Genomic DNA, 16,016 nt, shown 5'->3' with positions numbered 1-16,016 from the left:
ACGGGGAGTTCATCCACTGGGACTTGATGAGTGTTGGGTATATCAAGTAAGTGAGACGGGGAGTTCATCCACTGGGACTTGATGAGTGTTGGGTATATCAAGTAAGTGAGACGGGGAGTTCATCCACTGGCACTTGATGAGTGTTGGGTATATCAAGTAAGTGAGACGGGGAGTTCATCCACTGGGACTTGATGAGTGTTGGGTATATCAAGTAAGTGAGACGGGGAGTTCATCCACTGGGACTTGATGAGTGTTGGGTATATCAAGTAAGTGAGACGGGGAGTTCGTTCACTGGGACTTGATGAGTGTTGGGTATATCAAGTAAGTGAGACGGGGAGTTCGTTCACTGGGACTTGATGAGTGTTGGGTATATCAAGTAAGTGAGACGGGGAGTTCGTCCACTGGGACTTGATGAGTGTTGGGTATATCAAGTAAGTGAGACGGGGAGTTCATCCACCGGGACTTGATGAGTGTTGGGTATATCAAGTAAGTGAGACGGGGAGTTCATCCACCGGGACTTGATGAGTGTTGGGTATATCAAGTAAGTGAGACGGGGAGTTCATCCACCGGGACTTGATGAGTGTTGGGTATATCAAGTAAGTGAGACAGGGAGTTCATCCAATGGGACTTGATGAGTGTTGGGTATATCGAGTAAGTGAGACGGGGAGTTCATCCACTGGGACTTGATGGGTGTTGGGTATATCAAGTAAGTGAGACGGGGAGTTCGTTCACTGGGACTTGATGAGTGTTGGGTATATCAAGTAAGTGAGACGGGGAGTTCGTCCACTGGGACTTGAAGAGTGTTGGGTTCATCAAGTAAGTGAGACGGGGAGTTCATCCACTGGGACTTGATGGGTGTTGGGTATATCAAGTAAGTGAGACGGGGAGTTCGTTCACTGGGACTTGATGAGTGTTGGGTATATCAAGTAAGTGAGACGGGGAGTTCTTCCACCGGGACTTGATTAGTGTTGGGTACATCAAGTAAGCGAGACAGGGAGTTCATCCACTGGGACTTGATGAGTGTTGGGTATCTCAAGTAAGTGAGACAGGGAGTTCATCCACTGGGACTTGATGGGTGTTGGGTATCTCAAGTAAGTGAGACAGGGAGTTCATCCACTGGGACTTGATGGGTGTTGGGTATCTCAAGTAAGTGAGACAGGGAGTTCATCCACTGGGACTTGATGAGTGTTGGGTATATCAAGTAAGTGAGACGGGGAGTTCTTCCACCGGGTAAGTGAGACGGGGAGTTCGTTCACTGGGACTTGATGAGTGTTGGGTATATCAAGTAAGTGAGACGGGGAGTTCGTTCACTGGGACTTGATGAGTGTTGGGTATATCAAGTAAGTGAGACGGGGAGTTCATCCACCGGGACTTGATGAGTGTTGGGTTCATCAAGTAAGTGAGACGGGGAGTCCATCCACCGGGACTTGATGAGTGTTGGGTATATCAAGTAAGTGAGACGGGGAGTTCTTCCACCGGGTAAGTGAGACGGGGAGTTCGTTCACTGGGACTTGATGAGTGTTGGGTATATCAAGTAAGTGAGACGGGGAGTTCGTTCACTGGGACTTGATGAGTGTTGGGTATATCAAGTAAGTGAGACGGGGAGTTCGTCCACTGGGACTTGATGAGTGTTGGGTATATCAAGTAAGTGAGACAGGGAGTTCATCCACCGGGACTTGATGAGTGTTGGGTATATCAAGTAAGTGAGACGGGGAGTTCGTTCACTGGGACTTGATGAGTGTTGGGTATATCAAGTAAGTGAGACGGGGAGTTCATCCACTGGGACTTGATGAGCGTTGGGTATATCAAGTAAGTGAGACGGGGAGTTCATCCACCGGGACTTGATGAGAGTTGGGTATATCAAGTAAGTGAGACAGGGAGTTCATCCACCGGAACTTGATGAGTGTTGGGTATATCAAGTAAGTGAGACGGGGAGTTCGTCCACCGGGACTTGATGAGTGTTGGGTATATCAAGTAAGTGAGACGGGGAGTTCGTCCACCGGGACTTGATGAGTGTTGGGTATATCAAGTAAGTGAGACAGGGAGTGGATTCTTATAACTGCTGGAGAGCAGCTCTAAAATCTGGAAGTCATTTGATGCAGCAAACAAAGAGCCTTGTAAAAACCATCTGGAACAGTTCTTTTGTTTAGCTAAGATAAACACAGCCTTTCTAACTGAGATGAGTGAATGAATAATGGAGGTTTTGTCTCTTTTTTAGTCATGCATACGTGACTTTAAAATGATATCTTTTAAATTGTATGGATAAGCCTTTCCTTCTATCTTGTTGAGTCCTGCTCTTTTCATGGAAATAATGTCTTTGACAAGCAACTCAGTGCACTCTGTCTGGTAAACACGAGGCTCGTCAGTCGTTAAACTCAGACGTCAAGGTCCAACAAAGTTACGAGCCTTCCAAAAAGTCCCTTTTAAAAAGTTGGGGAAATGATGCACATTGTATACTGGGAGTCATCCTTTACGGCAGGGGTCACCAACGCGGTGCCCGCGGGCACCAGGTAGCCCGTAAGGACCAGATGAGTAGCCCGCTGGCCTGTTCTAAAATTAGCTCAAATAGCAGCACTTACCAGTGAGCTGCCTCTATTTTTTAAATTGTATTTATTTACTAGCAAGCTGGTCTCGCTTTGCCCGACATTTTTAATTCTAAGAGAGACAAAACTCAAACAGAATGTGAAAATCCAAGAAAATATTTTAAAGACTTGGTCTTCACTTGTTTAAATAAATTCATAAATTTTTTCACTTTGCTTCTTAAAACTTTCAGAAAGACAATTTTAGAGAAAAAATACAACCTTAAAAATGATTTTAGGATTTTTAAACACATATACCTTTTTACCTTTTAAATTCCTTCCTCTTCTTTCCTGACAATTTAAATCAATGTTCAAGTAAATGTATTGTTTTTATTGTAAAGAATAATAAATACATTTTAATTTAATTCTTCATTTTAGCTTCTGTTTTTTCGACGAAGAATATTTGTGAAATATTTCTTCAAACTTGTTATGATTAAAATTCAAAAAAATTATTCTGTCAAATCTAGAAAAATCTGTAGAATCAAATTTAAATCTTATTTCAAAGTCTTTTGAATTTCTTTTAAAATTTTTGCTCTGGAAAATCTAAAAGAAATAATGATTTGTATTTGTTAGAAATATAGCGTGGTCCAATTTGTTATATATTCTAACAAAGTGTAGATTGGATTTTAACCTATTTAAAACTTGTCATCAAAATTCTGAAATTAATCTTAATCAGGAAAAATTACTAATGATGTTCCATAAATTGTTTTTTTAATTTTTTCAAAAAGATTCGAATTAGCTACTTTTTCTCTTCTTTTTTTCGGTTGAATTTTGAATTTTAAAGAGTCGAAATTGAAGATAAACTATGTTTCAAAATGTAATTGTCATTTTTTTCGTGTTTTCTCCACTTTTGAACCGTTCAATTAAGTGTAAATATCATTAATTATTAATAATAACATAGAGTTAAAGGTAAATTGAGCAAATTGGCTATTTCTGGCAATTTATTTAAGTGTGTATCAAACTGGTAGCCCTTCGCATTAATCAGTACCCAAGAAGTAGCTCTTGGTTTCAAAAAGGTTTGTGACCCCTGCTTTACGGGGAAGTGCTGTTTCATGAAAGACTTCACCTGCGTAGGAGGGGCTGCTGAGGCTCACTTCCTGGCAGTCCAGACCAGCCGGAAGGTTCTGGAGGAAGGGTACTGGCAACGTGATGGGAAGATTGGCCGGGCTGTACGCCAACACCTGACCACAAGTCAAGGAGCCCTGCTGGCTGTGTCAGATGATGCCGTCCCAATCAGAAGGATATTTGAAGATGTGTGAGCGTGGCCCGGAGGTTGGGGTACTGCAGCAGACAAGGACTGAGCAGAGTCACAACACGCATGCCGAGCTGGCCGCACAGGCCGTGGTCCATGGCGTCAGGAGGAATGCTGAGTGCCAACATGCTGCCCAGGACGGGGTGGCCGCCATGACACCAGACCTCCTTCACCTGCTTGTCCACACTTCAACAAACATTTATCAGCTTGATTCAATGAAGAGACAACATGAAAGGAGATCCATTAGAGCAGTGGTTCTTAACCTGGGTTCGATGGAACCCTAGGGGTTCGGTGAGTCGGGCTCAGGGGTTCGGCGGAGGTCAAAACACACCCGACTCATCGTGTAAATACAAACTTCTCCCTATCGGCGTATTACGGATACGGCAACAGCAGACTGATTTGCAGGTGTGTCATTTGTTGTGAGTTTATGCACTGTGTTGGTTTTGTTGTTTGAACAAGGTGATGTTCATGCACGCTTCATTTTGTGCACCAGTAAAAAAACATGGTAACACTTTAGTATGGGGAACATATTCACCATTAATTAATTAACATGCAAATTAGTAACATATTGGCTCTTAACTAGGGAGGATGCTCGAACCCGGTTTTCCCGGTTGTTCGATAAGAAAAGAACCGAGCCCTCGGACTCCAATCCCTTTTTGAGAACCAGTACCCGTTATCGAGACCACTATAGTAAAGAAAAAGAGTTGGTTCTTTACTCGAATCCCTGGGAACGAATCCCGTCCTGACAAGAAATGCCCCGTGGGACATCACAAGAAATGACGTCACGTAGCTCAGTCATTTGTCACGGTGGGGTGCAGCGTGCTGCGGTTCCTTCTCCCGGGACGCAAAACTGATGACTCCGGACGAAAGCGTGCAGGTAGGAGATGATTTATTTCTCATAAATCATACACATTACAACACACAGGAACGAAACAAAAGGAAAGCGTGCCGTTCGCACGAGAAGCTAAAGCAAAAACTTACCTAGCACAGGAATACTAGAAGCTAAGGTAACTTTAGCACAGGAATCGTGCGCTGGAAAACCAGAACGCCAACGTAACTGTTGCAAATGCAAACAATGAAGCCACGACGAGTGACCGGAAAAGGCAGGCTTAAATAGAGTCTCTGATGAGCAACAGGTGCGCGTACAAGGCAGGTGAAAATCATAAGTAACCATGGTGACTAAAACAAACCCCCGAAGTGCACAAAACAACTAAGGAAGTCCAAAACTAACAGAACATAACTAAACAAAACATGATCCGACCACATCATAATACATCACAGTTTCATATCATTTCACTTTACAGGAGTAGGAAGAAGCAAAGCTTATTTAATCCTACCCCTTTCCCACTTCATAGCGTTTACAAATATATACATCATTTACTGACCTTTTTATAATAAAATATCTGTGAATTAGTATATACAACAGTTTTGTAATATGTAATTAATTAATTCAGTCATTATTAATATACTGAGATGAAGAATATCTTATTTTCAATAAGGTTGAAAGTATTTCTCATAATTCTTCTTCTTTGTACTTTGTAAGCACTATTCATTTGAACAACCTCTTAAACTGGATCATATCAGTACAATGTTTAACTTCTTTACTTCATCCATTCCATCATTTAATTCCACATCATTTTAGCTGTTTGCAATTTTACCAAATCATCGAACTTTAATATTTTTGACTCAATAAATAAAGTGTTTGTATGTTCTCTATATCCAATATTATGTATCAGTCTAATTGATCTTTTTTGTAACACGGTTAACGAATGTAGCGCACATTTGTAATTATTTCCCCACATTTCTGCACAATAACTCAGATATGATAACACTATAGTAGCGAGCAGTAGAGAATGTGAAGTGATTTGTTAAACCAAATATTGTGTGTTTTTTTCCATATACAACAACCTATCTGGACTCCATAAGAGAATCGATAAGGAATCGGTTCGATAAGAGGATTCGATAATAGGCTCGAACTCGATAATTTCTTATCAAACATCATCCCTACTCTTAACTAGTCATTAACTATTATTAAGTACTTATTAATGCCTTATTCGGCATGGCCTTATTATAACCCTAACCCTCTAACCCTAACCCTAACCAAATAACTCTAAATTAAAGGCCTACTGAAATGATTTTTTTTTATTTAAACGGGGATAGCAGATCCATTCTATGTGTCATACTTGATCATTTCGCGATATTGACATATTTTTGCTGAAAGGATTTAGTAGAGAACATCGACGATAAAGATCGCAACTTTTAGTATCTGATAAAAAAAAGCCTTGCCCCTACCGGAAGTAGCGTGACGTAGTCAGTTGAAAGGCTCCTCACATTTTCCTATTGTTTACACCAGCAGCTAGAGCGATTCGGACCGAGAAAGCGACGATTACCCCATTAATTTGAGCGAGGATGAAAGATTCGTGGATGAGGAACGTTAGAGTGAAGGACTAGAATGCAGTGCAAGACATATCTTTTTTCGCTCTGACCGTAACTTAGGTACAAGCTGGCTCATTGGATTCCACACTCTCTCCTTTTTCTATTGTGGATCACGGATTTGTATTTTAAACCACCTCGGATACTATATCCTCTTGAAAATGAGAGTCGAGAACGCGAAATGGACATTCACAGTGACTTTTATCTCCACGACAATACATCGGCGAAGCTCTCTAGCTACTGAGCTAACGTGATAGGATCGGGCTTTACTGCATATAGAAACAAAATAAATAAATCCCTGACTGGAAGGATAGACAGAAGATCAACAATACTATTAAACCATGGACATGTAAATACACAGTTAATGCTTTCCAGCCTGGCGAAGGTTAACAATGCTGTTGCTATCGACGCCATTGAAGCTAACTTAGCAACGGGACCTCACAGAGCTATGCTAAAAAAATTAGCTATCCACCTACGCCAGCCAGCCCTCTTCTGCTCATCAACACCCGTGCTCACCTGCGTTCCTGCGATCGACGGTGCGACGAAGGACTTCACCCGATCACAGATGAGGTCGGCGAGACGGAGGAAGTTAAGGTGAGTTCGGCGGCTAGCGTGTCTGCTATCCATCTCTGTCTTCCTGGTTGTGTTGCTGTAGTCCGCCGCTAATACACCGATCCCACCTACAACTTTCTTCTTTGCAGTCTCCATTGTTCATTAAACAAATTGCAAAAGATTCACCAACACAGATGTCTAGAATACTGTGGAATTTTAAAATGAAAACAGAGCTTTTTTGTATTGTATTCAATATTGTATCAATCGTTTACGTCATGCGCATACGTCATCATATCTAGACGTTTTCAACCGGAAGTGTGGCGGGAAATTTAAAATTGCACTTTATAAGTTAACCCGGCCGTATAGGCATGTGTTGCAATGTTAAGATTTCATCATTGATATATAAACTATCAGACTGCGTGGTCGGTAGTAGTGGCTTTCAGTAGGCCTTTAAGTCTTTGTTACTTAGAATATGTTCCCCTAGTGTCCAAAAAACTCTAAATTAAGTCTTTGTTACTTAGAATATGTTCCCCATACTAAAGTGTTAACAAAAAACATATAACTTTGTCTTAAATTTGGAAAAAAATACATTTTATTTTTCACTAAAGAAGGGTTCGGTGAAAGTGCATATGAAACTGGTGGGGTTCGGTACCTCCAACAAGGTTAAGAACCACTGCATTAGAGGATAACCTGCCACAATAAAGCTAATTTTCATTCATTCAAGTTATTTAGCAAATATAACAACCAGGTCTCAGTATGATGCACAATAATACAACTTTGTTCAATAAATACATCTCAATTCAAACTGTGCTTGTGTTGATGTTTGATTTGGATCCCTGAATGTGGCTAAAAAAGTGATGTTACTGACGGTGAACTGCAGGTGACATCCAAGGTCAGCGACAGCTGCTCTCCCACTTTCACTTTCCTCGTAAAGGTCGCTCTGCAAAAAGAAAATACAACGTCATCGCCACGCTTCAATTCTAAATAACTTATAGGATTTGGTTTGCAAAGTATATGAAATGTTGAAGGTATGTACACACACCTACAGTTGTGCTCATAAGTGTACATACCCTGGGAGAATTGATGATTTCTTGGCCATTCTTTAGAGAATATGAATGATAACAAAAAAAACATTCTTCCACTCATGCTTAATGGTTGTGTGAAGCTATTTATTGGCAAACAACTGTGTTTACTCTTTTTAAATCAAAATGACAAAAGAAAGTACCCAAATGACCCTGATCAAAAGTTGACATACCCCAGTGACTTTGATCTGATAACATGCACAAAAGTTGACACAAACAGGTTTGAATGGCTAATCAAGGTTCCAATCCTCACCTGTGACATGTTTGTTTGTAATGAATGTGTGTGTATAAAAGGTCAGTGAGTTTCTGGGCTTCTGACAGACCATTGCATCTTTCATCCAGTGCTGCACAGATGCTTCTGGATTCTGAGTCATGGGGAAGGCAAAATAATTGTCAAAGGATCTGCGAGAAAAGGTAATTGAACTGCGTAAAACAGGAAAGGGGTATAAAAAGATATCCAAGGAATTGAGAATGCCAATCAGCAGTGTTCAAACGCTGATTAAGAAGTGGAAAATGAGGGATTCAGGTCGACCAGCAAAGATTTCAGCCACAACTGCCAGGAAAATTGTTCGAGATGCAAAGAAAAATCCACAAATAACTTCAGCTGAAATACAGGACTCTCTGAAAAATTCTGGTGTGGCTGTTTCAAGATGCACAGTAAGGAGGCACTTGAAGAAAAATGGGCTGCATGGTCGCGTCGCCAGAAGAAAGCCATCACTCCACTTTGTTCCAGAAGTTTTGAGGCTTGTCTCTGTGCTGTTTGGCGTAATGCAAGCGGGATACTTTGTGACATTTGCGCAGGAATGGCTTTCTTCTGGCGACTCGACCATGCAGCCCATTTTTCTTCAAGTGCCTCCTTATTGTGCATCTTGAAACAGCCACACCACAATTTTGCAGAGAGTCCTGTATTTCAGCTGAAGTTATTTGTGGATTTTTCTTTGCATCTCGAACAATTTTCCTGGCAGTTGTGGCTGAAATCTTTGCTGGTCTACCTGAATCCCTCATTTTCCACTTCTTAATCAGCGTTTGAACACTGCTGATTGGCATTCTCAATTCCTTGGATACCTTTTTATACCCCTTTCCTGTTTTATGCAGTTCAATTACCTTTTCTCGCAGATCCTTTGACAATTATTTTGCCTTCCCCATGACTCAGAATCCAGAAGCATCTGTGCAGCACTGGATGAAAGATGCAATGGTCTGTCAGAAGCCCAGAAACTCACTGACCTTTTATACACACACATTCATTACAAACAAACATGTCACAGGTGAGGATTGGAACCTTGATTAGCCATTCAAACCTGTTTGTGTCAACTTTTGTGCATGTTATCAGATCAAAGTCACTGGGGTATGTCAACTTTTGATCCGGGTCATTTGGGTACTTTCTTTTGTCATTTTGATTTAAAAAGAGTAAACACAGTTGTTTGCCAATAAATAGCTGCACACAACCATTAAGCATGAGTGGAAGAAAGGTTTTTGTGTTATCAAATTTCATTTGAAATCTTTGTTAGGATATGGCAAAAAAATGCTTTGTGGTCATTTTTCAAATTTGAACCCATACGGAACCAATTCCCGCTACCTGGGAATCAATACTCAAAGGTACCAATTTTCGATAGAAATGTCAACTCTTTGATCACAACATTTTATTTTCTAAAGTAACATTTAAAAATGAGCTGATTATGATCACTGTGTTGTCTTGTTTTATTACATTTGAGTCTCAACTGCCAAGACTTTGATGGCGAGCCACACTCAGATTGCTTTTAACGCCAGAGGAAGAAAAGTTTTCTGTTTTAAAAAGACTTCCATCATTTCCGACTGTCTGTGAGGCCGTGAATGAGTCCTGAGGAAGGTCAAGTAAAACAAGGCTGGAAGCCTGAGTGTTCAGTTTAGCTTCTCGAGTGTGCAACCCCTTGGGTAAGATAACCACAAATACAAATATCATGGGGAAAAATAGTTTTTCTGTAAAATAAAAGAAGTTTTCTAAGCTGAATGACATTTTGCGGCTCTGTACTGTTTTTCTTCAGTGGAAGAGGCAACAAAATGTCTTTTTTGATGGTAAAGGCTGCAGACCCTTGGTATAGGTTATCTATGTTATGTTGTCCAACTAGGAAGTAGCTCTTTCCATGAAGCTGCGCCCTACAAGGTGTCTATACTGTAAGTAGCGAGCTTATTACACAGCAGCTGTTGGATTGGAACACACATCTAAGTTGTAGTTTTCATGACCACATTTGAAGGTGATGAAATTGATAATGCTAAGTTGCCTGTCTGTGGCAAATCCAAAGTAAATTAGCATCATGCTAGCGCATTTCGAAAGAGCGGAGCCTTACTGTACATTTAAATGTTTTCTACCAAGCACACTTGCTTTGTTAGTGTTGAAAATTGCAACATAACTTAGAGGAAGTGTGGCTGAGTCCACCCTGAGTGCTGCTTGTGTGATTGCTAATGAATGTTCGACAGTCCAGAAACACATGTCAAATGTTATTCCCCCCCCAATTTATACATCAAATAAAATTAAAAAAAGCAAAAACAAAACATATATCGGTCAAATTAGCACAGAAGCCACTCTTGAGTATCCACAACACAATGCAGCAATACACAAAAGCCGACAAAAGGCTCATCAATTATCCACCTTTCAATTGTGGTTATATTTGAGATACCGTATTTTTCGGACTATAAGTCGCGGTTTTTTCATAGTTTGGCCGGGGGTGCGACTTATACTCAGGAGCGACTTATGTGTGAAATGATTAACACATTAGCGTAAAATATCAAATAATATTATTTAGCTCATTCACGTAAGAGACTAGACCAGTGGTTCTTAACCTTGTTGGAGGTACCAAACCCCACCAGTTTCATATGCGCATTCACCGAACCTTTCTTTAGTGAAAAATAAAATATGATTTTTTTCAAATTTATGAGTGTTTCACCAATGGTGTGTGGCTTGCCTTGCTTTGCGATCAGGTAAGCAACTTCGTACGATGCTGTGAGGAACGGTTTGTTAATTGGTACAAATCCAAAAGCAGGCAGAGTGGCTTTTTCATCGAATCTGGCTCTCTTCAACTTGAATTCAGCAAGCGTTGTGTTCATGTATTCCCCATCTTCATGCAGCTTCATGAAGTGTTCCTTTAGTTTTCCCGGTGCGAGACTAGAGTTGCTCAACTTGACATTGCAAATCATGCAGATAGGACACTGGGTCCCATCACGTTCCGTGATACATGTTGTACATATTCGTCCGACCACTTTCTCTTTTTGCTCGACATAGTTAGTATGGATTAAAATATCAAGAAAGAAATCACACGACGTACTACCACGACAGTCACATGTTGACTACGGAGTGTACTAAATTCCTGATTGGCCAAGCAATGTATTGTAATAATCCCAGGAATGTAGGCTCATACGTCTTCTTTATTTGTCTTGTCTTTATTGTACAAGATGCAATTTAACCACACAACAGCTCCAATGTGCGTCTCTCCTCTTTGCCGGCAAAACTCGAACCCCTACTTCCTATCAACAATGTCACTAACCTAACTTCCCCGGAAGTCCCGCCCCCCAACCAAAGCCATTGGCTAACACCCCGTAGCCAGCCGCTACATCATCATCCGCAGCCAGTGATGGCCATCACAATTGACACGATGAGTTGGGTGTGTCTTGCCCTCCGCGGCGGAAGCTCTGCCGAACCCCTGAGACCGACTCACCGAACCCCTAGGGTTCGATCGAACCCCGGTTAAGAACCACTGGACTAGACGTATAAGATTTCATGGGATTTAGCGATTAGGAGTGACAGACTGTTTGGTAAACGTATAGCATGTTCTATATGTTATAGTTATTTGAATGACTCTTACCATAATATGTTACGTTAACATACCAGGCACGTTCTCAGTTGGTTATTTATGCCTCATATAACGTACACTTATTCAGCCTGTTGTTCACTATTCTTTATTTATTCTAAATTGCCTTTCAAATGTCTATTCTTGGTGTTGGCTTTTATCAAATACATTTCCCCAAAAAATGCGACTTATACTCCAGTGCGACTTATATATGTTTTTTTCCTTCTTTATTATGCATTTTCGGCCGGTGCGACTTATATTCCGGAGCGACTTATAGTCCTATAAATACGGTAAGTCTCTTTTAGGAAACCAGCCCACACTTCCTGCGACTTCACAGAACAACCGTTCAATGTCAACCTCATTTTCTCAAACTGAAGGAAATAGAGAAGGTGTGTAATCCAGCGGGTGTGAGAGATTGTATCACATGTATCCAAATATGCCACTGTTGGATTTCACTTTAATTGATTCCAAATAGTAGCGATGGAATTTGATTGGTGCCTGTAAAAGTAGCACATTGGGTACTGGTCCCTAACAGAGACTAATACAAACCCCGTTTCCATATGAGTTGGGAAATTGTGTTAGATGTAAATATAAACGGAATACAATGATTTGCAAATCCTTTTCAACCCATATTCAGTTGAATATGCTACAAAGACAACATATTTCATGTTTAAACTGATCAACTTTTTTTTTTTTGGCAAATAATCATTAACTTTAGAATTTGATGGCAGCAACACGTGACAAAGAAGTTGGGAAAGGTGGCAATAAATACTGATAAAGTTGAGGAATGCTCATCAAACACTTATTTGGAACATCCCACAGGTGAACAGGCAAATTGGGAACAGGTGGGTGCCATGATTGGGTATAAAAGTAGATTCCATGAAATGCTCAGTCATTCACAAACAAGGATGGGGCGAGGGTCACCACTTTGTCAACAAATGCGTGAGCAAATTGTTGAACAGTTTAAGAAAAACCTTTCTCAACCGGCTATTGCAAGGAATTTAGGGATTTCACCATCTACGCTCCGTAATATCATCAAAGGGTTCAGAGAATCTGGAGAAATCACTGCACGTAAGCAGCTAAGCCCGTGACCTTCCATCCCTCAGGCTGTACTGCATCAACAAGCGACATCGGTGTGTAAAGGATATCACCACATGGGCTCAGGAACACTTCAGAAACCCACTGTCAGTAACTACAGTTAGTTGCTACATCTGTAAGTGCAAGTTAAAACTCTCCTATGCAAGGCGAAAACCGTTTATCAACAACACCCAGAAACGCCGTCGGCTTCGCTGGGCCTGAGCTCATCTAAGATGGACTGATACAAAGTGGAAAAGTGTTCTGTGGTCTGACGAGTCCACATTTCAAATTGTTTTTGGAAACTGTGGACGTCGTGTCCTCCGGACCAAAGAGGAAAAGAACCATCCGGATTGTTATAGGCGCAAAGTGTAAAAGCCAGCATGTGTGATGGTATGGGGGTGTATTAGTGGCCAAGACATGGGTAACTTACACATCTGTGAAGGCGCCATTAATGCTGAAAGGTACATACAGGTTTTGGAGCAACATATGTTGCCATCCAAGCAACGTTACCATGGACGCCCCTGCTTATTTCAGCAAGACAATGCCAAGCCCCATGTTACATCAACGCGGCTTCATAGTAAAAGAGTGCGGGTACTAGACTGGCCTGCCTGTAGTCCAGACCTGTCTCCCATTGAAAATGTGTGGTGCATTATGAAGCCTAAAATAGCACAAGGGAGACCCCCGGACTGTTGAACAACTTAAGCTGTACATCAAGCAAGAATGGGAAAGAATTCCACCTGAGAAGCTTCAAAAATGTGTCTCCTCAGTTCCCAAATGTTTACTGAGTGTTGTTAAAAGGAAAGGCCATGTAACACAGTGGTGAACATGCCCTTTCCCAACTACTTTGGCACGTGTTGCAGCCATGAAATTCTAGGTTAATTATTATTTGCAAAAAAGAAAAAAGGTTTTTGAGTTTGAACATCAAATATGTTGTCTTTGTAGTGCATTCAACTGAATATGGGTTGAAAATGATTTGCAAATCATTGTATTCCGTTTATATTTACATCTAACACAATTTCCCAACTCATATGGAAACGGGGTTTGTAGGTAGTAAGCATCAATGAAGGTGAGTTACCTATCCAAGGTATACCTGCTTACTGCCACCAGTGTAGAGTGAATGGGTGATGGGATCCATCATTGTTATACAGCTATTAAACAAGATTCTTTGTAGAGGTCAGTGCTCTATAGAGTTCCATTGAAAGTTGACCTTCAAAAGTGATATTTTATCTGCCTTTTTGTGGGAGGAAAGGCTGCGTGCTCGCAGCTCCATCAGCTTCAGATACTTCACACCTACCTGAATTGCTGCTGCATGGTCAGCTGAGGGACTCTGCATGTCAGGTGCACTGTGGTCTGTGAGAGCACACATAGCATTTCCTCCCACTGCTTCAACACCAGCCAGCAGAAAGAAGATGGCCTACCTGTGCGTTGGCCTGGCTAAATGTGTGCAGGAAAGCTTGGATTCCAGAGAGCCAGTCAGGAGTGAAGAGTCTTGCATCTTTGACCTGCGCAGCACAAAGACACCTAAAGTGCAACTTCAGCTGGGCAATTCTTGTAAAAGCGTCTTCATGTTTCAAAATCTGGAGTGAGAGTGAGATCCCTCTGCTGGGTTCATAGCTGCAGCACATTTCCCCCTGCGGATAGTGCCATCAGACCACTTGATTATTTTGATGATTCTAATGTAGACTTAAAAGACTTCCGTGTGGTGGAAATATTTATTGGATATGTTTTGGTGTTGATTTAAATCAGGGGTGTCCAAAGTGCGGCCCGCCACACATTCTGCAAAAATTTCAAAATTGATAATATTGCACTTTTTTTTTTTTAAAAACATTTTAAAAAAGTGGAATGAGGTGAAATCTAACAAGAAAAAGTTGCAATGTTGACACAAAGCTGCCATGCAGGCTGTTTTTTTTTTCTTTTGTCTTTGTTTATCTTTCTTTTTTTTTGCCATTGCTAAAAAAAAAAAAAAGACTAAAAATCTATGTTATAATGAATTATTACTTTACAAATATCACTTTAAAATGTTTTGTGTGGAAAAAATATTGCATATATTGTGTGGTTGCCATATATAAACATCAAAGTTTTATTTGACAAAAGACCATAAAACAAACAAAATAATAGTTAAAACGTAAAATCGACAGAATATATCTGAAGTTGATCTCGTAATTTAAGTGTTAAAAGTTTTAAAAAAAACTAATAAAAATGTATCACTTTATGAGTGGGGGACCTTTTGGATCCCAAATATATTTCGTAGGATTTTAATTAACTTTTCACTGTGATTACTCAAAAATATTAAAGACTTAAAATCAATGGTGTCCTGCATTATTGATCTTTTAGGGCTCTAATTACTAAATACTGCATATTTCAGTTTTACTATAAAAAACAAAGTTGTCTTTGACAGAAAACCTTTTTTTTTTTACTTTATACTGTATCAACCTCAAGTTGATATAGAGATTTACTGTAAGCGTTAAATAAATAATAATAATAATAAAAATAATTTGACTTATTTTTAACAGTTTAATGACTGAGACCCTTTATAGTCCCCGGGAGCCCTAAAGGTTAAAAAAAAAAAATCATATATTTTGTTAAGGTTTGAAAATGAAAAATATCAAAATGGCCCCCGCATGCTTAAATGTTTCCGTGTGCGGCCCTCAGTGGAAAAAGTTTGGACGCCCCTGATTTAAATGAATGTTGCTGCACAGTCACATTAATAACACGTCTTTTGAGTCTGTCTGCAAGATGTTTGTTTGTGGAGAACTTCCCACTTTGCCTTTGAAACCATCAAATTATAAACATTTACCTTTTGGAAATATACAAACCCCGTTTCCATATGAGTTGGGAAATTGTGTTAGATGTAAATATAAACGGAATACAATGAGGCTTGGAAATCTGCATGCATGAATATTTATAAACTTGTAACACCAGCATCCAACATTGTAACAATATGTATAACCTTGTGACACCTTAACACCAGCATCCAACATTGTAACAATATTTATAACCTTGTAACACCTTAACACCAGCATCCAACATTGTAACACTATTTATAACCTTGTAACACCTTAACACCAGCATCCAACATTGTAACACTATTTATAACCTTGTGACACCTTAACACCAGCATCCAACATTGTAACACTATTTATAACCTTGTGACACCTTAACACCAGCATCCAACATTGTAACACTATTTATAACCTTGTGACACCTTAACACCAGCATC

General features: G+C 40.2%; 1 protein-coding gene across 4 annotated transcripts in view; it reads right to left on the bottom strand.

The window, feature by feature from the left end:
* Positions 1-16,016, bottom strand: part of zgc:195212 (DUF4554 domain-containing protein) — a 41,147-nt gene that overhangs the window by 12,409 nt on the left and 12,722 nt on the right. For all 4 annotated transcript variants that reach the window (XM_062044172.1, XM_062044173.1, XM_062044174.1 and 1 more), the window contains 5 exons: positions 14,215-14,298; positions 14,091-14,146; positions 7,685-7,756; positions 3,825-4,017; positions 3,646-3,760 (listed from right to left, as the gene is read on the bottom strand). In XM_062044172.1, coding sequence (XP_061900156.1) covers positions 3,646-3,760; positions 3,825-4,017; positions 7,685-7,756; positions 14,091-14,146; positions 14,215-14,298 — 520 coding nt within the window. The remainder of the gene's footprint in view (positions 1-3,645; positions 3,761-3,824; positions 4,018-7,684; positions 7,757-14,090; positions 14,147-14,214; positions 14,299-16,016) is intronic.

Source organism: Entelurus aequoreus, linkage group LG04, assembly GCF_033978785.1.
Source record: "Entelurus aequoreus isolate RoL-2023_Sb linkage group LG04, RoL_Eaeq_v1.1, whole genome shotgun sequence".
Taxonomy (NCBI): Eukaryota; Metazoa; Chordata; class Actinopteri; order Syngnathiformes; family Syngnathidae; genus Entelurus; species Entelurus aequoreus.
The sequence above is the reverse complement of the archived record's forward strand: the minus strand, read 5'-3'. Positions and strand labels throughout refer to the sequence as shown.